The following is a 27,216-nucleotide window of genomic DNA, read 5'->3' on the forward strand; positions in this document are numbered from 1 at the left end:
GCTCCAGGCTGGTTTGACTGGGATTTCAAATACCCTCCAGTTCATTTTATTTTTATTCTTTATCAGAGTTTTGGGGGACTATCGCAGGTTCCAGATATGTATTTGAACTTTGGGGGAGAGGGTTGTGGATATGACTGAGTGGTCACAGATACTGTGAAATGAGGCAAATGGAAAATTCTAGGAAACTGTCTTGGCTGGCCAAATACATACATACATAAATAATAAGCATCACACACTATTAATAGCACTCCTGAGTGTGCTTAACCCGCATAACACAGCTCATTATTTAGATGATAAAACGGAGGGTTTCATAAAGTTCTTACACCAATTTGCTATGCTAGACTTTCTACTTTTAAACTTTAATAACTACGATTATGCATATAATAGGAAAAAGCTCAAAGTGGCATTTGAAGGGAAAATGAACTTGCACCTCTTAGTTGTGCTGAACTGCAATGCTATCAGTCTCTCTATAGATACACCTCTATCTAGACCCAGATTATGTCTATTAACCCGCTATATCTATCTGGCTATCTAATTGCAGATAATTTAATATAAAATATATATGAATATATAAAATTATATATAATTTAATTTATATTAAAACATGTGGTTCTTGCTTAATGCAATTATTGTTAATTTTTCAAAATATCTGAAATAAGGGTGGACAACTAATGGTATGAATTCAGGCAAGTTTTATGCCTTGGTTTCCTTATCTGTAAAATGGGGTTGTGACCAGCTTCATTGGATTGTTGCAAGGATGGAAGGAGATAATAGATGTTAAATGTTTAGGACAGGGCTTGGTATATGATTATTATTCAAATGGAAGCTGATACCATACTTAGAAATCATTTATATTAATTCTATTATTTCCACTACACTTAATTCAGTGTTTTTAAATGAATAAAATTGTTTGATGGCTTTTCCATATATTTAAGGGTGGAGAAGGTGGCCCAGGTGGAGAAGGAAATGGCAACCCACTCCAGTGTTCTTGCCTGGAGAATCCCATGGACGGAGAAGCCTGGTAGGCTGCAGTCCACGGGGTCGCACAGGGTCAGACGCGACTGAAGCGACTTAGCAGCAGTAGCAGTAGCAGCAGCAGGTGGCTCAGTGGTAAAGAATCTGCCTGCCAGTTCAGGAGACATAGGAAACTAGGGTTCGCTCCTTGGGTTGGGAAGATCATTTAGAGTAGAAAATGGCAACCCACTCCAGTACTGTTGCCTGGGAATCCCATAGGCAGAGGGGCCTGGTGGGCTACTGTTCATGGGATCGCAAAGAGTTGGACACAACTGAGCACACACACACATATACATTTAATGTAACTCAGCCACTCCACTCTTTTGTCTGTAGGGAAACACATACAGACACACACATACACATATACATTCATAGCTCCGTTAACTAAGTCCCTCACTTCTCACTATAGATTAGGTATGGACTTAAAAGAAGCAGAAGATATTAAGAAGAAGTGGCAAGAAGACACAAAAGAACTATACAAAAAATATCTTAATGACCCAGATAACCATGATGGTTTGATCATGCACCTAGAGCCAGACATCCTGGAATGCGAAGTCAAGTGGGCCTTAGGAAGCATCACTCCACACAAAGATAGTGGAGGTGATGGAATTCCAGTTGAGCTATTTCAAATCCTAAAAGATGATGCTGTGAAAGTGCTGCAGTCAATATGCCACCAAATTTGGAAAACTCAGCAGCGGCCACAGGACTGGAAAAGATAACTTTTCATTCCAATCCCAAAGAAGGGCAATGCCAAAGAATGTTCAAACTACCACACAATTGCACTCATCTCACACACTAGCAAAGTAACGCTCAAAATTTTCCAAGCCAGGCTTCAACAGTACAAGAACTCTGAACTTCCAGATGTTCAAGCTGGATTTAGAAAAGGCAGAGGAACCAGAGATCAAACTGTCAACATCTGTTGGATCATAGAAAAAACAAGAGAATTCGAGACAAATATCTACTTCTGCTTTATTGACTATGAAAAAGCCTTTGACTGTGTGGATCACAACAAACTGTAGAAAATTCTGAAAGAGATGGAAATAGCAGACCACCTTACCTGCCTCTTGAGAAATCTGTATGCATGTGCAGTTAGAAATGGACATGGAACAACAGACTGGTTGCAAATTGGGAAGAGAGTATGTCAAGGCTGTATATTGTCACCCTGCTTATTTAACTGATGCAGAGTACATCATGAGAAATGCTGGGCTGGATGAAGCACAAGCTGGAATCAAGACTTCAGGGAGAAATACCAGTAACCTCAGATATGCAGATAACATCACCCTTATGGCAGAAAGTGAAGAGGAACTAAAAAGCCTCTTGATTAAAGTGAAAGAGGAGAGTGAAAAAGCTGGCTTAAAACTCAACATTCAGAAAACCAAGATCATAGCATCCAGTCCCATCACTTCATGGCAAATAGATGGGAAAACAATGGAAACAGTGAGAGACTTTTTGGGGGGGGCTCCAAAATCACTGCAGATGATGACTGCAGCCATGAAATTAAAAGATGCTTGCTCCTTGGAAGAACAGCTATGACCAACCTAGACAGCATATGAAAAAACGGAGACATTAGTTTGCCAACAAAGGTCTGTCTAGTCAAAGCTGTGGTTTTTCAAGTAGTCATGTATGGATGTGAGTTGGACCATAACAAAAACTGAGCGCCGAAGAATTGATGCTTTTGAACTGTGGTGTTGGAGAAGACTCTTGAGTGTCCCTTGGACTGCAAGGAGATCCAACCAGTCCATTCTAAAGGAGATCAGCCCTGGGATTTCTTTGGAAGGAATGATGCTAAAGCTGAAATTCCAGTACTTTGGCCACCTCATGTGAAGAGCTGACTCATTTGAGAAGACCCTGATGCTGGGAAAGATTGAAGGCACGAGGAGAAGGGGACAACAGAGTATGAGATGGTTGGATGGCATCATTGACTCGATGGACATGAGTTTGAGCAAACTCTGGGAGTTGGTGATGGACAGGGAGGCCTGGCGTGCTGCATGCAGTCCATGGGGTTGCAGAGTCGAGTATGACTGAGTAACTGAACTGAACCAATAGATTAAAAAGCATGAGGTGCAGAGAAGAGAGATCTAAATGTGAACAGTCAAAGCATGAGATGGATCACGACTCCTCATTCCTAATTACTCAAATTGAGTTACAGTCCTGTAACCAATTTATATCCTGGCAACAGCTCTGATCCTCACTCTTCCCCACTTATCCTATAAGACTGTGTGGGGGAAGTCTATAAATGTAGAGCTGCTGCTGCTGCTGCTAAGTCGCTTCAGTCGTGTCCGACTATGTGCGACCCCATAGACGGCAGCCCACCAGGCTCCTCCGTCCATGGGATTTTCCAGGCAAGAGTACTGGAGTGGGATGCCATCGCCTTCTCCGAATGCAGAGCTGGTGCAGCTGAAATGTCTGGAGACAGGCCTCAGATACCGGATTTTGACTTAATCTGTAATTTCAACTTCAGGCTCATCATACATTTATTTTTACCTGGAACTCTAAAGGGTACTGGTATTACCTGTATATTTCTTCTTTCTGTTTCTATCCACACACACACACACAAAAAGCTTTAAGAAGTGCTTTCTTGGTTGTGGTATTTTATTCCCCAAGGAAACAACAGAAGAATAGAATTACATATGGTATTTTTCAGGGCCTTTTTACTCCATCTCAAGAAAACATCCTGTTTTTAAGAGCTCAGAGAATCCAGACTCTTATCAAAATAAGTAAATTATTCCTAAAATTTTCATTTTGGATTTATCAGTATTCATCATTGCCCTACAAGTGAAAAATCTTAGAAATGTACAAAAATGTTAATTATATGTAGATTTTTTGGAATGTATCAATCCTAGGCAAGCTACTAGGACCAGTTGTTTTCCAAACAAGATGAAAAATAAAAATATGTAATAGGTAAATATCTAATTTCCTTATCTCCAAAGGATAAGGTTTCCATACTTATTCAAAAACATGCTCTCTCTTTCATATGAAAAGAGTAGGAAAAGAACCTTCATTGCAGAAAACCAGTAAAATAGTAAATCAGGTCTATATACAAGAAATACAGGTAGTTAATTCCTTTAAAAGACATCTTTTCCCCTGAGATTCTTTAAATAGAAGTTTGAAATTTTTCTCACTGAACACATGTAATTAACCTATGGAATTTAATCTGGTGGAGGGGAGTGTTTTGAGAACATTTTACTTTGAGTAAAAATAATGTCATGCCTAAACCAGTAAAGCCACTTTGCCTACTAAGTTCAAAACACATGATTGCATATGTGCATCCTAGCACTCCTTTTAAGCATTGTTTATGTAACTCCTTTCTTTAAGGTAAGGAGATTCCTTCCCTTACAGGAAAATGTGCCTCTGAGGTAGGCAGGCAGCAAAGAGCTGTGGCCACATTTGTAGAGAAGGAACGGAAGGTCGAATGGCAGCAGGGGTCACATCACTGCACACTTCCCAGATGCCAAATGCTTTCCCAGGCTGTGAAGATCCAAAGGTGGGTGAAGTCTGGTCCCCTCTACCAGCGAGTCTATTGCATTTCAGCCAGAGAGAAACCAACTTTGGAATAAGTAGTGGCGGTACAATGTGATTCTTGCTCAGCAAACACAGAAACAGGAGAGAACAGGGAGACCCAAGGCTTCTAAGTAGGGGAGAAATAAGATCACACTTGTCTAAGAAGATAACCACAGCAGCTCCATGAGAAGCCCCGGGGTCAGGAAGGAAAGTGCCAGTGAACCTTGTTAGAACCTAACCAAATTAGAGAGAAAGACAGAAGACCTCACGGCCAAAGCACTAAGGAAGAAGAGAAGGACCTTAACTCAGGAGGTGCTTCCGAGGAGAAAGTGAAATTAATTTAATGATAACTAAGATGTGTGGCGAACATCAGGAGCTAAGCCATTGACCACTGGTATTTTCTTAAGCCTCAGTCCTAGGTCCTCTTTCCTTTCCATGCCAATGTTACTTACATACATTCAACCACCACAGATGCATTCAATCACCCCCTCACCCCCCAACACACAAATGAACTATATTTAGATCTCTCCACTCATCTCTTTGGAATTTGAGATCCATAGGGTCAACTTATTGCTTGAGGTGTCTCCTTAGGTATCTTAGAGGCAACGTTGGATTCAGGATGTCCAAACCAACCTTAAATCTGATTCTCTTGCAAGATTCAATCTCAGTAAATGACACACCCACCACGCCATAAACGTACAAGTCATCCTTGGTATTTTTCTTCCCTCACCCTCATCTCCAAGATCACCTCAAATCCTTAGATTTTACTTCCTAAATCTCATTTTTTGTTGTTTATTCACTAAGTCGTATCTGGCTCCTATGCAACCCCATGGACTATAGCCCACCAGGCTTCTCTGTCCATGGGATTATCCTGGCAAGAATAACTGGAGCAAGTTGTCATTTCCTTCTCCAGGGGATCTTCACAGCTCAGGATTGAACCCACATCTCCTACATCTCCATGTATTTGCAGGCAGATTTTTTTTTTTTCTTTTTAACCACTGAGCCACCTGGGAAGCCTCTAAATCTGACTTGAGTCTGTCCACTTATCTCCCTCCCTACTGCTATTCTCCTAGTTCAAGCTCCTGTCATCTCTGGACTGGACATCTCCAACAGCTTCAGAAATGCTCTTTGCACATCCATACTTGCTCTCCGTATGAACTTTTGGAAATGGAAATCTTCTTGGCACATTGCTGTTGAAAAATCTGAGTAGTTTCCATTGTTCTCAGGATGAAAGAACAAGATCCTCAACATGGCTTAGAAGGCATCTTAGCACCTTTTCCTACTAGTTAAATCCTACATCATGTTCTGATCTTACTTTAACTAACCACTCCACAGGAGCACCTTTCCTGATCTCCCTAACTAGGCCAGAGGCCCATGTATAATTCCCACAGTTCTACCTACTTCTGTATCTACACAGATGCCATTTTATGATCTCATTCATGTTTTCCTCTCTAAACAATAGTGCAGTCATAGGGCAGGGTCCTGATTCCTCCTCAAGGAATATATTTAATGACATCTTTGAGTTCTTCTGTAGCACTAAAACCCCCACCGAGGTGGAGGACAGCAACTTCAAGCTGAACATAAGACTCCTGGAACACCTCCCTGGTACCTCACCACTAACCAATCAGAAGAAAGTCACACACTATAGCCCTTACAGAGTACATCATGAGAAATGCTGGGCTGGAAGAAGCACAAGCTGGAATCAAGATTGCCGGGAGAAATATCAATAACCTCAGATATGCAGATGACACCACCCTTATGGCAGAAAGTGAAGAGGAACTAAAAAGCCTCTTGATGAAGGTGAAAGAGGAGAGTGAAAAAGTTGGCTTAAAACTCAACATTCAGAAAACGAAGATCATGGCATCCAGTCCCATCACTTCATGGGAAATAGATGGGGAAACAGTGTCAGACTTTATTTTTTGGGGCTTCAAAATCACTGCAGATGGTGACTTCAGCCATGAAATTAAAAGACACTTACTCCTTGGAAGAAAAGTTATGACCAACCTAGATAGTATATTCAAAAGCAGAGACATTACTTTGCCAAAAAAAGGTCCATCTAGTCAAGGCTATGGTTTTTCCTGTGGTCATGTATGGATGTGAGAGTTGGACTGTAAAGAAGGCTGAGCACCGAAGAATTGATGCTTTTGAACTGTGGTGTTGGAGAAGACTCTTGAGAGTCCCTTGGACTGCAAGGAGATCCAACCAGTCCATTCTGAAGGAGATCAGCCCTGGGATTTCTTTGGAAGGAATGATGCTAAAGCTGAAACTCCAGGACTTTGGTCATCTCATGTGAAGAGTTGACTCATTGGAAAAGACTCTGATGCTGGGAGGGATTGGGGGCAGGAGGAGAAGGGGACGACAGAGGATGAGATGGCTGGATGGCATCACGCAATTGATGGACGTGAGTCTCACTGAACTCCAGGAGTTGGTGATGGACAGGAAGGCCTGGCATGCTGCATTCATGGGGTCGCAAAGAGTCGGACATGACTGAGCGACTGATCTGATCTGATCTGATGGCAGAAAGTGAAGAGGAACTAAAGAGCCTCTTGATTAAAGTGAAAGAGGAGAGTGATGGACATGAGTCTGAATTGGTGATGGACAGGGAGGCCTGGCGTGCTGCGATTCATGGGGTTGCAGAGTCGGACATGACTGAGCGACTGAACTGAACTGATAGCCCTCACCCCAAATTTTGCCTGTAAAAACTCTTTCCCTTGAACCATCAAAGAGTTTGGGGGTTCTGAGCATGAGCCACCCGTTCTCATTGCTTCGCCCTGCAATAAACTTTCTCTGCTCTAAACTGTGATGTTTAATTTTATTTGGCCTCACTCCATGTTAGGCACACAACCTTTGCTCGGTAACACTACCTCAGAGGATCAGTATCTAGCTAAAGTCACACAGCTATTAAGTGGCAGATTGGACCTGGATTCAGGTCTGTGTTGTTCTGAAACTCTCTCTCCCCCTACATGTTAGGCTCCAGGAACAAATTAGAATAAGAAATGTCGAGGAGGGGAGTAAGCTCACTAACTTCTTTGGCGGTGGTGGTTGGTGGTGGTTTAGTCACTAAGTCATGCCGGACTCTGTGACCCAATGGGCTGTAGCCCACTAGGCTCCTCTGTCCACTGGGATTTCCCAGGCAGAAATACTGGAGTAGGTAGCCATTCACTTCTCCAGGAGATCTTCCCGACCCAGGGATTGGACCCCTGTCTTCTGCATTGCAAGTGGATTCTTTACCAACTGAACCACCAGGAAGGCCTCCAGCAATCTCATTATCTTATTTCATGTCCAAAATTCAGGACTAAGAAAGCCTAATATAGACAGATGTGTCTCTTCCTTCTGTTCAACTCTGACTCCCACCAAGCATCCACTTACTTCAAGCAGCAGAGGGGAGACCCCTTGACTGCCTGCCATATTTGCTGTGTACCATCCAGAGACCTCTGGAACAGTTTCCAATAACTATAACCTACATACTTTCAAAGCTCCAATACGTTGGCCACCTGATGCAAAGAGCTGACTCACTGGAAAAGATCCTGATGCTGGGAAAGATTGAGGGTGGGAGGAGAAGGGGACAACAGAGGATGAGTTGGTTGGACGGCATCACCGACTCAATGGACATGAATTTGAGCAAACTCCGGGAGATAGTGAAGGTCAGGGAAGCCTGGCGTGCTACAGTCCATGCGGTTGCAAAAAGTCGGACACAACTTAGTGACTGAACAACAATAGACTTCCAATTTCCTTTTCCAGTGCTCGGTTTTCTTTCTTAAGTAAGGGGCAGAAGAATTCCTGTTAACACAGTTTATATTTCCTCTACTAGAGGTTTTCATGTTGAAAATTCAAGTACAGACTTTGGTTACATGCTGTCTTTAAAAGAATATCTGCTTAATGTTAATCCATTACCTGAATCTGGAATCTACTAAACTCAACTGTCATATGGAGTCACCTGGAGAGAGTTTAATGGAAAAGCAAGGCAGTAAATTAGTGCCATATGATTAGCTTGAGTAATACTAAGTTTGTTTATTCAAGCCCCTCAGAAGAATGGACTGTATTTTTAAGATATGACTTGTTTTCCATATCTGCTGAAGGCTTGTTGCTACTTAACTGGACATTTAATTTTCCACTTATTCATTTTCCCCGTTACAGACAGCTCGATGGCTATTCAGTATGTGCATATTACAGAGAAAAATAATCATAGGAAAGGGACACAGAGAATGTCATAATTAAACTGTGCATTTGCAAAATACACTCAATAAACCCAAAACATCTTGATTGCTATAATCAGGTAGATTAGGTTTTCAGCAAATACTTCTTAAAACAGAGGTTTATCTAGAGCCAGAAGCAGACAGGCAGCTCCCTGTATCACCTTATAACACAAAATTAACTACATTTACCTCCGATTATTTTTTTAAAAATCAAATATAAAGAGAAATCAAAATGTAAATCAATAGATTTGTGAAACATGAGGGCATTTTCCTTCTAGAACAGGTTTATTTTTTCCTCATCTGAACTCTCATTAACAAAAGCCACTCTGCCTACCAATGACAAACACAGAAATTTATTGCCTTGAAGATGTGGTTCAAACTTTTACAGTTTGGCGGTTGGAGTTCAGAGCAAATTAAGTTGCAGGGGATCACTGAAAGTAAAAGATCAAGGTGGGAGAAGGGCGTTCGGACAGGTTAAAAAACATTCACAGTCTTTATAAAGAGAAAAATATTGCCAAAATATAAGAAATGATGATCAAAAGGGATTTAAACCAATTACTGGGATGAAATACCCATGCTATAAAACAGAGAGTCAGTGACTTCAAATCCTCTTACTCTTTCTCTGCTTTATGGTGTTTGAAGTTTATATGCAAAATATTTCTCTCTGATCCCCATCTAACTAATGGGCTCATTGAGAGGACTGGTGATTCTGCTGATTTACTGAACAGTGACCTGCAGAGAAAAAGCAAAAGACACGGAAAGCAATTTTATGGAAACAAACAAAAAAATTAACTAGAGATTTAAAGCTTAATATAGCTTTATCCTCCAGAGAGCTCGGCCTGATTGCAGACAGAGCTTAAAAGCAGGATTCAAAAGCACAATACGCTAGTCCCGTTATGAGAGCTCTGCCCAAGATATGTTCAATAAATGGAAAACTGCCTTTGCGGCCTGCCTTTCGTAATGAGAGAAGACAGGAAGGCAAATACTAGTTTGGGAAGCAGGGAAACAGCTTTACTCTCCAACTCAGTTACTGGTTTTTTAATTTTAAACAAAAATCCAAGTCCTCAGGAGCTGTTTTCCTCCAACACACTCACCCCTCTTTCAAAGATGAAAACAGTGACACTCGCCTTCCTTTCCTTCAGAAATATTAATCGAGCAAATGATGCATTACATAGCACTCTTCCTTCCTGATCCTTCCTGTCTGTCATCACCAGTGCCAGGGGCTCAGAGGTAAAATCTGCGTCCTGCTCCAGGAGGGGACAGTTGGGGGCTGGGGAAGAGAACAAAGCCAGGGAGCTGGGAGGGAGCCTGATTAGATCTGGAGCAGGGCAGGCACCAGAGGGTTTCCTAGCAATTGGGAAGAAGTCATAAATGAAATTAAAGTCTTTAAGAAAGAAATTCTGCTTCAAACCACGTCTCTCTCCAGTGGTCTTCTCTTATGTAATTCCAGCTCTTTGACAAGAGGAACTGACACTTTCGATTGAGTGATTTAAGGGCAATTTATTGTGAAGTGGTAATTTATTAAGTAAGGTTCAAGAGTGGAGAGCGCTCCCTGCACCAGGAAGGGACTCAACTCACCCTCAAGTGCTCCTGACACTGGTCTTCTGGGCAGAAACACTGGGGCAGAAATCCTCACCAAACTCCTAATTCCTGGACACCTGTGCCCCCACCCCCCGCAGCCCCACTCCAGCTGCATAAGAGGAAGTAAGTCTTAAAATGTAAATTCCCAGACATCATATCATGGTAATCTAGATTCCGAGTAAGCTGTAACTGATTGATCTCTCTGAAGAGCTTTACAACGCTGGAGAAGCCAGGAAAGCTGTGGTCCTTCATTTGGCCTGGTGCCCGTTCTTAATCCCAAATCTCTTCAAAAATGCTATTTGTGTTCTACAATGATGGTGACGAATGACCCGTCACGGTGGGGGCAAAGAGGTACCCGTCATAGGCAGGAATTGTGGGCTTCTGTGAGATACTAAATCTCTCTGCTTGGCACAATCATGCACATGTTCAACTTAGCCTTCAATCTGTGAGTGAACTTTATTTTTGTTTAATGCTGTGTGCTCAGCGGTGTTTGACTCTGTGACCGTATGCACTGTGTAGCTCACTAGGCTTCTCTGTCCGTGGAATTTTCCAGGCATGAATATTGGAGGGGGTTCCCATTTCCTACTCCATGGGATCTTCCTGAGCCAGGGATTGAACTCACAAATCTTTCATCTCCTGCATTGGCAGGTGGATTCTTTACTACTGTGCCACCTGGCCACATCCTAAAGAAGAGGGCGATATTTTTCTTGAAGATTTTTTGAGTCTTTATTGAATTTGTTACAACATTGCTTCTGTTTTATGTTTTTTTGTTTTTTTTGGCCACGAGGTATGTGGGATCTCATCTCCTTAACCAGAGAGCGAACCCATATCCTCTTTTCACTGGAAGGCAGAGTCTTAACCACTGGACTGTCAGGTAAGTTCCAGGACAATTTTGTGGTGATAAAGATAGCAACAGTGGATACAGACCAAAGGCACCGGGAGTCAGGCTGTATTTCTCCAGAAATCACTTTGTGACTATCTTGGGCTTTGGGCAATCAATGACCCGGGTTGCCTTCTTTCCTCAGATTCCTATAATCCTTGTAGGGCAGATTCTTCAAGATCCTCTTTTCTTTCCCTCCCTTGGTCTCATTTCCTCATCTGACCCTATGCTTCAAAGAGATGAGTTCTGGCAACGGATTGATGAGCTTCCGGGTCATCATAAAGGTCAGGTGGGTAAGAATGCTGGGTCTTCCTTGAAAGGTGAAGGACGCTCTGCTTCTTGCCTCCATGTAGCCAAAGTAAAAGGTGATCCTGGGTCTGAGACAGCCCAGCCGTCCCTCCCTTACTCCCCGTACCCTTTCTCTTCTTCCCAGCGATGAAGCCAAGTACAGCTTAGGTCAGCTCAGTGCACAGCATCTGGGAAAACACATTCTCTCTTGCTGCTTCCTCTAGTTCAATTTCCCTGCTGCTGGCCAGGCTGCCTTGGCTCTGAAAGATCCAGAACTCAGCGGAGCATACATGGGCCACTGACTGATGATGGCCTGTGGGTCATATCCAGCCCACTCTCTGTTTTTGTAAGTAGAGTTTTATTGGAATACCGCCATGCCCATTCATTTCTATATTGTCTCTGGCTGCTTTTGTGCTACCATGGCAAAGCTGAATAGTTGTGACAGAGACCATATGGTGTGTCAGCAAAGCCAAAAATATTGGCTAACTGGCCCGTTGCCAAAAAAAAAAAGTTTACCAACACTTGGTTTAGACCACTGTAAAATGGAGATGAAATAGTCAGTGTTTGATTACCTTCAGCAGGAACATTCTAACCAAAGCTGCGGTTTCGATGAGAAACAGAGCAGAAGTTACTTGGAAGAAACTAGATTATATCAGGGGAAAACTGAGTATTCTGTATAGTCCAAACCAGCTCATTAGATTTTACAGATATATATTTATATAGGGGTTTTGGGCCAATGCTACATTTAGTTATAAACTATTGTTTTTGCTTCAATTTGTTATTGTTTCTCTCAGGCCACAAGGGTCTGAATTTGGCAGAATTGGCAGTAGGGGAGGCTGACTAAGTATTATAGAATGTTCCAGCTCCCCTCTCTCACCCCTAGGATTCCCAAACAAACAGCTTTTAAAATCCTTGGTTGGGAAACTGAGGGGCCCCCATCTCGGCCTCTCCATCCTCAGTCCCTGTGGAAACTTGCCCATGAGAGGTAGCTGTCATCTCCATCAGGACCCAAATATCCCTCCATTCCCTGAGCACAATGCCATTTAACAATTTGCCCAATCTTACTTCCCATCTGTGTGTAAAAGAACCACAATTGTTATGTCATTGAAATGTACAGATTTCATAAATACCCACCATAGCGGGCCTCAGTGTTGAAGTTCACCTAATTTAAAAATAGGCAGAGAATCTGAAAAGACATTTTTTCCAAAGAAGACATACAGACGGCCAACAGGCATATAAAAAGGTGCTCAGGGTCACTATTTATCAGGGAAATGCCCATCAAAACCACAATGCAGTATCACCTCCCATCTATTAGAATGGCTGTTATCAGAAAGACAATAAATACAAAGTGTTGGCAAGGATGTGGAGAAAAGGAAATCCTTGTACACTACTGGTGTAAATGAAAATACTACTGGTGGCCATTATGGAGAACAGTACGGAGCTTAGAACTACCACATAATCCAGCAATTCCACTCCTGGGTATTTATCTGGAGAAAATAAAAACACTTAACTCAGAAGGGTATATACACCCCCATATCATGGCTGCTGCTGCTAAGTCACTTCAGTCGTGTCCGACTCTGTGCGATCCCATACATGGCAGCCCACCAGGCTCCCCCGTCCCTGGGATTCTCCAGGCAAGGACACTGGAGTGGGTTGCCATTTCCTTCTCCAATGCATGAAAGTGAAAAGTGAAAGTGAAGTCGCTCAGTCGTGTCCGACCCTCAGTGACCCCATGGACTGCAGCCTTCCAGGTTCCTCCATCCATGGGGTTTTCCAGACAAGAGTACTGGAGTGGGGTGCCATTGCCTTCTCCGCCATATCATGGCAACTTTATTTAAAACAGCCAAGATATGGTAACTATCTAAGCATGCATCAGTAGACGGATGGGTAAGAAGATGTAGTATATATGTACAACAGAATATTTTCAGCCATAAAGAAGAATAAAATCTTGCCACATGCAACAACATGAATGGAACCTGAAGGCGTTACACACAAAGTGAAATAAGTGAGACAGAGACAAATACTGTATTATTTTACTTATATGTAGAATCTTATAAAAAACAACAACAACAACAAAAAAAAAAACCTCCACCAACTCAAACTGGCTCATAGATGCAGAGATGAGAGTGGTGGTTGTCAGAGGTGGGGAGTTAGGGGTTGGGCCAAACAGATGAAGGTCAAAACATACAAACTTCGAATTATAAAATGAGTAAGTCATGAGGATGAAATGTATAGCGTGGTGACTATAGCTAATAATACTACATTGCATAGTTGAAAGTTGCTAAGAAAGTAAATCTTAAAAATTCTCATCATAGGAAAAATATTTTGTAACTATGTACGGTGACACACGTTAGCTAGATTTACTGTGGTGATCATTTTGTAGTCTTACAAACAGTGAATCATTATGTTGCACACCAAAAACTAACATAAAGCTATATGTCAATTATATCTGCCCCTTAAAAGCCCCCATATTCCAAATAGTCATTTAAACTACATCTCTATAGAGTGATGGCTAAATGTTCAGGAAGTTCTAATGAGGCAAGTGGACAAAGTGAGCAGGGTTATCAGGCAAAGTTGCCTTCAGAAGCTCAGGTCAGAACAAACTTTTTAAGCATGTGTGTTTTCATGGAGAAGATGGAAAGAATATTCCAGCTTTTGGGTACTCAATAATGGGTTGTTATGGTCAATAATGATGATAATGATGGTGGGAAAAAATGTCATGTGTAAAGGCTCAGAAGCAGCATTGTGTTCCATTTGTAAATACCAAACTTAAATGAGGGCAACATTTTTCTGGTTTACAAAATCTTTCACTTACCCACCAGGAAACATGATAAAATACAGAAAATTGCCGTTTCTAGGGGCCTCTTACAATTCTTTCTGGCTTAGACATTTGTGTCTCTATAAGAATGAAAAACTAGTGCAATGAAGAACAGAATGGTGTGCCAAAGCCACGGGTAACCGAAACACCTGCAACCCGGACTGATTGTAATACCGAGCCCCGTAGGACTGGTCCTATGATTGCTAATGTCAATACGTGTCAGCAAAACTCATTCCTGGAACAGCTGATTTACATTACAGCCCTAGTTCGAGACAGAACATCTGAAACCAGGTTTGTAGTTTAGTCCATCAACTCTACAGAAGGACTGGGAATAAAAGAGGCTTGAAAGAAAATGAGGATCAATAGCAAGAGAATTGCTTTGCTGTGAGAAAAACTCGTCAGTGTAGGGAAAGGATGCATCATGTGGCTCAGAGAGGGGACTCAGGGTCCTGGGGGAGGGTGCTTCTTTGTTCTCACACTGATTGTGTAATTTTATAGACGGGATCCCTGGATATAATCTCGTTCAATCTCTCATCTTACAAATCAGGAATGTGCAGATGTCTGTTCCAATCCTGGCTGGGTGAAATGCCATGCCAGGTGATGCTAAGGATGCAAGTGGATGCAAAGATGAATGGGGCGTGGACCTTATCTATCTTTTGAAAGTTTACAGTCTAGGAATTAAACTAAAATATACATAAACCTTACAAAGCAGGAAATCTGGACTAGCACTGGAGCATCTAAGGCTTAGATTCAGTGCTATGAGCATTTTGGGGAAGAAAACCTTCTTGCCTGATGGCTACTGTGTGGGATGTAAAGGCAAGGAGAGATGGTTACTGAGCTGTTCTTTGAGGAAATTGTTGTTTGGTCGCTAAGCCAAGTCTGACTCTTTAGCAACCCCATGGACTGTAGCCCCCAGTCCATGGGATTTTCCAGAAAAGAATACTGGAGGGGGCTGCCATTTCCCGTCCCAGGGATCGAACCTGCTTCTCCTACAATGAGAGGCAGATTCTTTACCACTGAGCACACTGGAAAGCCTTTGGAGGAAATGGGGAAGAATCAGATCTGGGTCAGGGAGATTTTATAACACAAAGTTGCACAAAGGGGAGTAATTAGCTGATCTCTTGAGGTGCCTTCTGTTGCACCAAAACAGAGAGGGAGGTAAACACAGGGACTGCATGCGGGAACAGACCTGACCTTGAGCCCTCTCCTTACACTATGACCTACAGCACCAGTCCCCAACCTTTTTGGCACGAGGGACCAGTTTCATGGAAGACAATTCTCCCATAGACTGGCGGTGGTGGTGCGGGGGGTGAGTTGGTTTCAGGATAATTCAAGTGCATTACACTTGTTGTGCAGTTTATTTCTATTTATCATTACACTGTGATATACAATGAAATAATTATACAACTCATCATGATGCTGCCGCTGATCTGACAGAAATGTGAGGTTAGGAAGTGGCTGTAAATACAGACGAAGCTTCCCTCTCTAGCCTGCCACTCACCTCCTGCTGTGTGGCCCAGTTCCTAAAAGGCCATGGCCCCTGGTACCAGTTCATGGCCCAGGGGTTGAGGATCCCTGATCTATAGAATATGATGCTAGTATTCAGGAACGCTTAAGTTTGAACACTTATTTGGGGAGTGTAGAGAGGTCACTGGCAGATCCTCTTTTGAAATAGTGGAATAAAAGCGGCAGGTGATCCTCTTCCATTTGGGAAAAATAACTTCTCTGTGGGGGTTTCCTGGTGGCTCAGATGGTAAAGAGTTTGCCTGCAGTGTGAGAGACCTGGGTTTGAGTCCTAGGCTGGGAAGATCCCTTGGAGAAGGAAATGGCAACCCACTCCAGTATTCTTCTCTGTGGTCTCTGACCTTAGAGAGACATTCCCCCATGGCAGGGGGGTTTTTCTTTTGTTTCTCCTAACAGAGATTTCACAGGTTTGGGATGTGTTGGGTTTGTCGTTGATACTCTGCTGGTCCAATCCACTGGAGAAACAGACCCACTCAGCAGGGGGAATAAAGTAATTGTCAAGTGAATATTTTTCTGCTGATTATTGGAGTCAATGGACTAGAAACAATACCTGAGGATGACTTAACATCTGGGATTTTTGAGGGCTGGAATGAGAGGTAAAAACCATGGCAGTAACATTCCAACCTATGGATAACAGGATTTTTCTACATTTTTATGTGATCTTATAATACCCTTTGTCATTATTAGTTATGCTATGTGCTACATTAGTCATGTTTTGTGAAAAACAGTAGATTATTCTCTGATATAATACATTATTTAAAAGGCCCAGGTCTTGTGTTCACTTTTATAAACATGTAATTCATTCTTTCTAGAGAATTATTGCTGGATATAACTCTTGCTTTTTCATAGCCTTACTCTCCCCCTGCTCTGCAAAGATTTTTTAAAGTACCCAGGAGTAAGTGGGTCATGATTCTTCAAACTTTCCAGTGGAAAAAAGAATGACGGGGTGCAAATTTTTCCCTTCGAGGGCACAGTGAAAGCAACATGCTTCACCAAGGTGCCAGTGCTCCAAGGTGCCAGACAGTACATTTTCAAGTGCTCTGGCCCAGAGCTACAAAACCTGGAGTCTACAGTGCGGCAAACAGGAGCCACAGTGCTGCCACCTATGTCATAGAGCTGCTGCAAGATTAAGTGAGATATTAAACAAGGAACTCTTAGCATAAAGCCTGGCACCCAGAAACTATCAATAATTCTTCTGTCATCCTGGAAGAAGACTAACAATCCCTGATCTTTGGGTGGCCAACCTGCTCTGACTGGACACCAAGAGAGCTCCCCATAACCTCTCCCCAATCCAAGCATCTCCAAGATGTCATGTAATATGAGCTGAAGAGTATCTACACACGGCAGTCATTCAAAATCACACTGCACGCTTTCTTCTTGAGTTTGGAATTCATCTTGGGAGATTTATCAGGCATGTGAAAGAGAAATATCTCCTAAATGAGCTGGAGAAAGCAACGAAACAGAAAGAAACGAGGCCAGGCAGTGACTTAAAACATGTCAGGATTTGTTCTATTTTTTTTTTTTTTCCATCAACATGTGCTGTTCTCATTAAAGGGAGTTTCTCACACACTCAGTAAGGGAACAGGCAACAGTGTCTTTTGTTATAGCCTGAAGGCTCGTCCAAACATTTAAGGGATGTGCGAGCCATAAATTTCCTCCAGACTGTAATCATCTTTGCAAGATCAAGTGCTCATGACTGAAAACATCGCTGACCTGTGAAATATCACCAAGGCTCTTCATTTTTTTCCCCAATAATGAGGTTAGTTTATGGCATGTACTTTGTCATATGAGATTTGAAAACATCCTTCCAACTATCTATCAAAACCACTTGTATTTTTGTTGCTGTTGTTGTTGTTGGTCAAGTCATTAGCCTAGATGATAGATGAAAGGTAAGCTATGGCCCTAGGGCCAAATACTACCTACTTCCTGTTTCTATGAATAAAGTTTTATTGGTTCATATTCAAGTCTAGTTATTTACATACTTCCTTTGGCTACTTTCATGTTTTGATGGCAGAACTAAGTAGCTGCAACAGAGATTGTGTGGCCACCAAAACCTGACCCTTGTACTATCTGACCCTTTATAAACGTTTGCCAACCCTTGATCTAGATCATTGTTTTGTGTAGAAAAAATTCTGGTTGAATTGGGTTCTCAGAGAATTTAAAAATTTTCCATATTATTAAATCCAGACACTTGGCTGATTGCAACAGAAGGGAGGAAGTGGAGAGAGAATTACTAAACTCTGAGTTAGAAGACACTCATCCATTTATTCATTCCACATAAGACACCATCACCACCATCCCAGGGAAACTCTGGAGTATGAACAAAATACATAAAGCCTCTGGCCTCACGGAGTATAAAGTTAATGAGGGAGATACACAGAGACCACATCATTCATTCATTCATTCTTTTCATAAAACAATATTTATTTGGCTGTGCTGAGTCATAGTTATAGCATTTGGGATCTTCAATTTGCATTGCAGCATGCCAGATCTTTAGTTGCAGCATGTGAGATCTAGTTACCTGACCAGGAATTGAACCCAGGCCCCCTGCATTGGGAGGTTGGAGTCTTAGCCAGTGGGCCACCAGGAAAGTCCCCATTCATTCATTCTTCACTCATTCATTCTCTATAATGTGCCTGGAAATATTTTAGGCATCAGTTAACCATACCAAAGATAGATCCTAACAGTGGAGAGAAATAATAAATAAGCACATATGAAAACAGCAGATACCAATATGTGCTATAGTGAGAGTATTAGTTTAACCATACAAAACTGAAAGTTTTATAGGTCTGCAGTGGCTGAATGTTGGCAGTTTTCTATGGTTCAGCCTACCAGTGAGAAATGCTGAAGAGTCATTTTCAGATGGCTTTAAATTAAGGGGTCTGGGAGGGAGAGATATGTTAGGAGTTTGGGACTAATATACATACACTATGATATATAAAACAGATAAACAGCAAGGTCCTACTGTATACCACAGGGAACTATACTCAATATATTGTAAAAACCTATAATGGAAAAGAACCTGGAAAAGAATATACACACCCACACACACACATATATAACTGAATCACTTTGCTGTACAATTGAAACTAACACTAATTGTAAATTAACTATACTTCAATTAAAAAAAAAATGAGGAATCAAGGAAGGCTTCACTGAGGAGGTGACATCTGAGCTAAGACTTGAATGACAGTAGCATCCTGCCCGGTGAACAGTGAGGGAGTTTTCCAGGCAGGGAGCGGGAGTGAAAGTGAAAGTGAAGCCGCTCAGGCGTGTCCCACTCTTTGCGACCCCATGGACTGCAGCCTACCAGGCTCCTCCGTCCATGGGATTTTCCAGGCAAGAGTACTGAGGGACAGCTCCTTGCAAATACCCTACAGCCAAAATAAGCTTGCTTCATTGGACAAAAAGAAAGAAGACCAGAGGGGCTGGAGTAAGGTGGGATGTGGGGAAAGACAGAGGAGCTATGGTTGAAGAGATAGTCAAGGGTAAGGTCAGATGAGGTCTTGTGGGTTAGGATAAGGGTCTTGGCTTTTATTTGAAGAATAACCAGGAGGCTTTTAAAAGGAAAGTCACATGATCTGATTTACGGCTTTCAAGTGTTTTCATTCCTCTTCTGTGAAAAGTAGCCTATGATAGCAAGAATTGAAGCAGGGAGATTTAGGAGGTAGTATAGAGTAACAGAAGCAGAAGATATTAAGAAGAGATGGCAAGAATACACAGAAGAACTGTACAAAAAAGATCTTCATGACCCAGATATTCACGATGGTGTGGTCACTGACCTAGAGCCAGACATCCTGGAATGTGAAGTCAAGTGGGCCTTAGAAAGCATCACTATGAACAAAGCTAGTGGAGGTGATGGAATTCCAGTGGAGCTATTTCAAATCCTGAAAGATGATGCTGTGAAAGTGCTGCACTCTCTACGCCAGCAAATTTGGAAAACTCAGCAGTGGCCACAGGACTGGAAAAGGTCAGTTTTCATTCCAATCCCAAAGAAAGGCAATGCCAAAGAATGCTCAAACTACCGCACAATTGCACGCATCTCACATGCTAGTAAAGTAATGCTCAAAATTCTCTAAGTCAGGCTTCAGCAATATGTGAATTGTGAACTTCCTGATGTTCAAGCTGGTTTTAGAAAAGGCAGAGGAACCAGAGATCAAATTGCCAACATCCGCTGGATCATGGAAAAAGCAAGAGAGTTCCAGAAAAACATCTATTTCTGCTTTATTGACTATGCCAAAGCCTTTGACTGTGTGGATCACAATAAACTGTGGAAAATTCTGAAAGAGATGGGAATACCAGACCACCTGATCTGCCTCTTGAGAAATTTGTATGCAGGTCAGGAAGCAACAGTTAGAACTGGATATTGAACAACAGACTGGTTCCAAATAGGAAAAGGAGTATGTCAAGGCTGTATATTGTCACCCTGTTTATTTAGCTTATATGCAGAGTACATCATGAGAAACGCTGGACTGGAAGAAATCAATAACCTCAGATATGCAGATGACAGTACCCTTATGGCAGAAAGTGAAGAGGAACTAAAAAGCCTCTTGATGAAAGTGAAAGTGGAGAGTGAAAAAGTTGGCTTAAAGCTCAACATTCAGAAAACGAAAATCATGGCATCCGGTCCCATCACTTCATGGAAAATAGATGGGGAAACAGTGGAAACACTGTCAGACTTCATTTTGGGGGGCTCCAAAATCACTGCAGATGGTGAAATTAAACGATGCTTACTCCTTGGAAGGAAAGTTATGACCAACCTAGATAGCATATTCAAAAGCAGAGACATTACTTTGCCAACAAAGGTTCGTCTAGTCAAGGCTATGGTTTTTCCTGTGGTCATGTATGGATGTGAGAGTTGGACTGTGAAGGAGGCTGAGCACCAAAGAATTGATGCTTTTGAACTGTGGTGTTGGAGAAGACTCTTGAGAGTCCCTTGGACTGCAAGGAGATCCAACCAGTCCATTCTGAAGGAGATCAGCCCTGGGATTTCTTTGGAGGGAATGATGCTGACACTGAAATCCCAGTACTTTGGCCGCCTCATGTGAAGAGTTGACTCATTGGAAAAGACTCTGATGCTGGGAGGGATTGGGGGCAGGAGCAGAAGGGGACGAGAGGATGAGATGGCTGGATGGCATCACTGACTCGATGGACGTGAGTCTGGGTGAACTCCGGGAGTTGGTGATGGACAGGGAGGCCTGGCGTGCTGCGATTCATGGGGTCACAAAGAGTCGGACACGACTGAGCGACTGAACTGAACTAAACTGAACTGATAGAGTTCTGAGCACAATAAGATCACAGCAAGGAAAGGTGGGGCGAGAAAAGTGGGGATGCAGGAGATGTTTAGGAGCTGAAATCCGTGGAGCTGGTGATAGCTTGGATGTAATTAGGAAGGAATATGAGGGATGAGGGAGCCTGCCAACTTTCCAATTTGAGTACCTGGCTGGATACCTACTTGCTGTGATTCATAAGCCTGAGAACACCAGAAAAGAACCAGGACGTGGGGGAGATTATAGGTACCGTTTTCAACCTGTTGAACTTGAGTCATCTTTATGATTTGTTTTCCCTCAGGTGGTATCGATGACCATGAATTCTTATATGAATCAAACTGGCAGGATTGTTTTATTCTTTTAATCATACATGTACTACTTTGTAATTTTCTTTTTCTTCTTCTATGTACCTTTTTTTTTTTGACTTAGCTGATTTTGAGTCTCTTGAGTGAAGCCTTTGTGTTTGTGCTTTCCCAGTAGTCAAGAGGGGTGTGTTACAGTTGCAAATTGTTGGCATGAATGTTGGTGTAAGTCATTTCTTTTAAGCCGCTTAAGGTATACAGGAGTTAAAACAGCCAACAGCAGGATTCCCAACCTGGATATATATACATATATATATATATATATTTTTTTTTTTTTTCCATTTGACAAAATGAACCTAGGAGGGAGTGATGCCAAATATACAGTGCCTGAAAAAGGTTTATGACCTGAACTGGTATCCCACTCGCAGATCATATCTTATAACACCAAACTGGGGTGTAAGCAGATTCAAAAAATGTGCCTTGCAATCACTTTTCAAGAGCAGCAGGTTTGGCAGAACTCCAGGCTGTATACCTGGAGCAAACATGGAAAATATTCCAGGTTAGGCAGGTCTGAAAGTCTTTCTGTGTTATAGACCAAGCATTCTGCTCACCTATTAATCAGACAAGGGCAGTAGCAGTATTGTAAAAGGATCCCTCACCTCTGGATTTGTAAAGCATTTTATTGACATAAATCATATCACATATAACCCTGTACGCCGTTAGCATGCACATCCTCAGTCTCCAGCTAGATTATCCCATTTATAAGGTCATGTTGTATCTCTGCTTCTCCTGCATACACAGGCTCACCTCAGAGATATTATGGGTTTGATTCCAGACCCCTGCAGTAAAGTGAAAATCTCAATAAAGTGAGTCACACACGTTTTTCGGTTTCCCAGTGCAAATAAAAGTTATATTTAAACTATAATCTGTCAAGTGTGAAATAGCATTATGTCTAACAATTGTATGTGTGTGTGTGTGCTCAGTCACTCAGTTGTGTCTGACTTTTTGTGGCCCCATGGACTGTAGCCCACCGGGCTCCTCTGTCCATGAGATTCTCCAGGCAAGAATAGTGGAGTGGGTTGCCATTTCTTTCTCCAGGAGATCTTCCCAATCCAGGGATTGAACTCGCATCTCTTGTGTCTCCTGCACTGGCAGGCGGATTGTTTACCACTGAGCCACCTGGGAAGCCCCTTAATTTAAACATATTTTATTGCTGAAAATTGTTAACCGTCATCTGAGCCTTCAGCGAATCATGCATGATCTTTTTGCAAAAGTGACATTAAAGATCACTGACCACAGATCACCAGAAGTACAATAATGATGAAAAAATTGAAATATTCAGAGAACTACCAAAATAGGATACTGAGACAAGAAGTGAGCAAATGTTGCTGGAAAAATGGTGCCAAAAGACTTGCTCATTGCAGGGTTGCTCCAAACCTTCAGTCTGTAATAAATGCAATATCTGCGAAGCACAATAAACTGGAGTATTAAACCATGCCTGTAATGGACGGAGCCTTAGCGTTGGTGAGTGAATGGCTCTATGAACCGGAATTAGCCAAAATGATGCCTGATTATAAACAATAAAGGAATTTAAAATGTAACACTTAAATACTACCTAGTTTATAATAATTTATCATGGGAAAGAATTACACACAGTTGAAATGAGGATGGAATAACACTTGCCAAGGAGAGGTATGGACAGAATGAACTTGGTGCACCAGAGGTCAATGCAAAGATCCTTCTCTTTCCCAGGTCTTCTCAGTCCAAGTTTGTGGAGATTTACTTACTCTGGCCATAAATACGTTTCACTTATGTTAGAGACACATTGAGGGGAAAGGCAACATTACCACTGGTTTTCAAGTACATTAAGACTAGGGATCATCATCTAAAAAAGCCTTTGGCATCACCGACTCAATGAACATGAGTCTGAGTATACTCCGGGAGTTGGTGATGGACAGGGAGGCCTGGCATGCTGCAGTCCATGTGGTCACAAAGAGTCGGACACGACTGAGCGACTGAACTGAACTGAACTGGATCTTACATATGCTCAGAGCTGGGGCCCGTCTTATCCATTTGGGCAATAATATTAATAAGTTAATCACCCAAAACAATTTTTTAAAAAGCACCCTTAAGAAATATTTCAATATTAGAAGTAGGTTACTAATGCAATTAAAGAAAAGGAGAATGAAATTTATTGTAATAGCTGCATCATGAGGGCATTCACAGAAGTACTTTAGCATCTCTCATTTAAAAGTAAAAGTTAAATCTACAAATAGAAGAAAATATCACTGACAGGCCCATAAAACACTCGTGTTTTTTCATCTAGAAATCCTGGGAATTACTTAATGAAAGCAGAAAGGTATATGCACAAAGATGCCACTGAATCGTTCATATAAATCAAGGACTGGAAACGGTCTAAACTTTCAATCAACGGGGTAATTCAGTAAAAACAATGTACAAATCAACATCATTTATACCCATTAAAAATTTGATTATGAAGGGGAGGCAGAAACTTGGAAACGCATTTGATATTTAACTGCAGAGATTATAAAACGACACATGCTATATGATATGTATACACACCACCTGATACAAAGAACTGACTCACTGGAAAAGACCCTGATGCCGGGAAAGATTGAAGGCAGGAGGAGAAGGGGACGACAGAGGACAAGATGGTTGGATGGCATCACCAACTCAATGGACATGAGTTTGAGCAAGCTCCGGGAGTTGGTGATGGACCGGGAAACCTGGCGTGCTGCAGTCCATGGGGTAGCAAAGAGTCGGATATGACCGAGACGCTAAACTGACTGACTGATACATGTGACGTTCTAGAGAGCAAGGTACAAGAATTTTTAAAAAGAAAATTATTGAGATAGATAATAGCCAATTTTTCATTTATTTGCTCTTTTGTATCATGTGGTTGCTTTTGTTTATTTTTAAAATATTTATTTATTTATTTGGCTGGAACAGGTCTTAGTTGCATCACAGGGAATCCTCAGTTGCAGCACTCAGAATCTTTAGTTGTCGCACTCAGAATCTCTTTAGTTGCAATATGTGAATTCTTAGTTGCAGCACGTGGGCTCTAATTCCCCCACCAGGGATCGAACTCGGGCCCCCTGCTTTGGGAGTTCAGAGTCTTCGCCACTGGACCACCAGCGAAGCCCCTCATCTGGTTGCTTTTAAAAATAATAAAATTAGTTTATTGCATCACTATTTACAATAGCCAAGACAGGGAAACAACCTAAATGTCCATCAACAGTTGAATGGATAAAGAAGCTGTGGCACATATATATACAATGGAATACGCAGCCGTCAAAAACAAGGAAATAATGCCATTTTCAGCAACAAGAATGGACCTAGAGAGTATTATACTAAGTGAAGTCAGAAAGAGAAAGACAAACACCATACGTAGAATCTAGAATATGACACAAATGAGCTGACCTATGAAACAGAAACAGACTCACAGAGAACAGGCTTGTGGCTGCCAAGTAGGGAGACAGGGATTGGGAGTTTGGGATTAGTACTGTAGATGCAACCTATATAGGATGGCTAAACAACAAGGTCCTACTGTATAACAGAAGAAACTATATTCTGTATCCCGTGATAAACCATAATGGAAAAGAACATGAAAAACAATGTATATATATATAACCGAATTACTCTGCTATACAATAGAAATTAACATGACATTGTAAATCAACTACACTTCAATAAAATAAATTTTAAAAATAATAAAATTAGGCAGAGCTCATGAGAGAGAACTAAGTAATAGCCAATTAATACAAGACGTCAGGAAAAAGAGGTGCCTTGTTTGGGACTTGATGTAGTTCCAATGGAATCATGTTCGGGAGTAGATACCAGAGACAACACGTCATTGTGTTGAACCACTTTTCATAAAACTCATCAACATTTTTTATTTTTTAAAAACTGCCCAAAGTTCTTTTGGCTGGGAAATACTCTTCAACGTTAAGTTAAACTAGAAAGGAATTGTGAACTCTAAGGGAGGAGTCAGTTTAGACTCAAGTGGAGGAAATGCATAAACTTTTGCCCCTTTGAAGTCCTTGGGTTCTCATTTTTCTGGGTCTCTGAATCATGAAGTGGTCAGAGTTCATCTTTTCAGGGGCATTCAGAGAAAGAGCTCCTTTCAGAAACTCCACTCATTCGGTTCAAAGGTGAGCCGAGTTTTCATAGCACTGGCTTTTCCAAATTAGACCTGGGGGTGGGGAGGAGAGGTCAACAGGAGGAAACCGCATTTCCATGGGCTCTCTTCCTAGAAGAGCAGCAATAGTTTTCTGCAAAGTTCGCTTTTTTATCTGAAGTCCCAGAAAGTTTGCCACTTCTCTGATGGATTCAGTGCCCCATGAAACGCAATGACAAGGATAACTGGTTAAGACTCGGCCGACGTCAAGAATCATTTCACGAAGACAAACTGTCATTAAAATACGCCGCCTTCCCCTCGGGGATGAAACTGAGGACTTCTCACGCCCCTCTTTCCGCGTCTGCTGGAAGTCGATGCCGAATCACCCCGGAGCACCCCAGCCCCGAGCAGATCCGGCGGCCCCCGCCTCCCACCGCAGGCGCTGCGCGCAGCGACCCGAGCGCCTTAATTGGGGGGGGGGGGGTGCGGGGGGAGGAACTTGGCCGTGAACGGAAACAGCGACGCGAGAGAAAGGAAAGCAGGCCTACCTTAAAACTTTCCAGTCTTTGAGTGGATCCAAATCAGAGATTAAAGAGACCATTGTCTAGAGGGTGGCTGAAGGCAGGTCCGGTCCCGGGCGGAGGGGGCGCGGGGAGGGAAGGGGAAAGGAGGCGGCAGCCAGCTGCTCGGCTCAGGCCCGGAGCCACTGGGCGCCCGCGCGGCTCTTCCTCCTTCTAGGATTGATAAGCACTTGTCCTGGCTTTTCTCCACCCCCCCTCCCCCCCACACACCCCCCAAATCAATCTTGCGCTATATTACTTCCCCACCCCGGCTCATTTCTCCACACCACCTTTTAAAGCCCTTGTAATCTGCTCCGACTGATCACATTTGACCTTTTTGTAGCCCACTTTATTCCAAGCACAGCTCTCAGTTAAATCTCTCTTTATTAACACCGTCCTTCTTGGCTTGCTTTTGGAACAAACACAGATCAAGCCTGAAGCCTCCAGACTTTACCAGCAATCATTTACAGATTACTGCAAGCTGCAGCTTTCTCCTCCTCTGGGGCATCCTCTTGCCTCTGAGATTTTGCTTTCATATTTCTGTCAGAAAACCGGTTAGGTTTCTTTCTTGATTTTTTTTTTTTTTTTGGTGGCTTGGGTTCCGGGACACCAGCGTCGGTCTTACAGCTTCCCTCAGAGGCTGTAACTACATGACTGTTAGGATTTGTTTTTTAGAAATAATTTGGAACCAGGCTGCTTAACAAGCTAGAATTTACTGTGTGTTTTCTGGCAGAGAATTTGCTACACTGCTCCCCCCCCCCCTTTCTTTCTTTTTCATGTTTTAAAATAACATGAAGAGGGGGAAATGTAGAATCTTTCTAAGCATTAACAGAAGAGGGCGTGGGCTTTTCTCCCTCAACTTGTATATCTTTTGTCCTTTATTTAAAACTGAACATCCTTTCAATAATCATCTGAAACCGTGCATAGCAGATGTTTAAAAAAAAAATCCAGAGCAGAAATGTTTTCCTCTAGACTGGTCTGTGTGCTGATGTGGGTTGTTGGTGAGCATGCAGGTTTCTAATTTTCCTCAGCACTGTCTCTTAGTGAGTTTTCTGCTTTACTAAGTTCTAGCTAAGGCTCCGCTTCTGAAGCCCTTCCCCCACCCTGTCCTCCCAGGATCCTGGCATTGACCTTGAAATCCCCT

General features: G+C 42.3%; 1 protein-coding gene across 2 annotated transcripts in view; it reads right to left on the reverse strand.

The window, feature by feature from the left end:
* The window catches only part of CELF2 (CUGBP Elav-like family member 2), a 663,065-nt gene that overhangs the window by 531,496 nt on the left and 104,353 nt on the right, over nucleotides 1-27,216 (reverse strand). The window contains exon 1 of one of the 2 annotated variants that reach the window (XM_061435722.1): nucleotides 26,061-26,234. The exons of the other annotated variant lie outside the window; for it this stretch is intronic. Coding sequence (XP_061291706.1) covers nucleotides 26,061-26,113 — 53 coding nt within the window. The 5' untranslated portion in view covers nucleotides 26,114-26,234. Of the gene's footprint in view, nucleotides 1-26,060; nucleotides 26,235-27,216 lie in introns of those variants that run through there. 2 annotated transcript variants of the gene reach the window in all.

This window comes from Bos javanicus, chromosome 13, assembly GCF_032452875.1.
Source record: "Bos javanicus breed banteng chromosome 13, ARS-OSU_banteng_1.0, whole genome shotgun sequence".
In the NCBI taxonomy this organism is placed as follows: domain Eukaryota; kingdom Metazoa; phylum Chordata; class Mammalia; order Artiodactyla; family Bovidae; genus Bos; species Bos javanicus.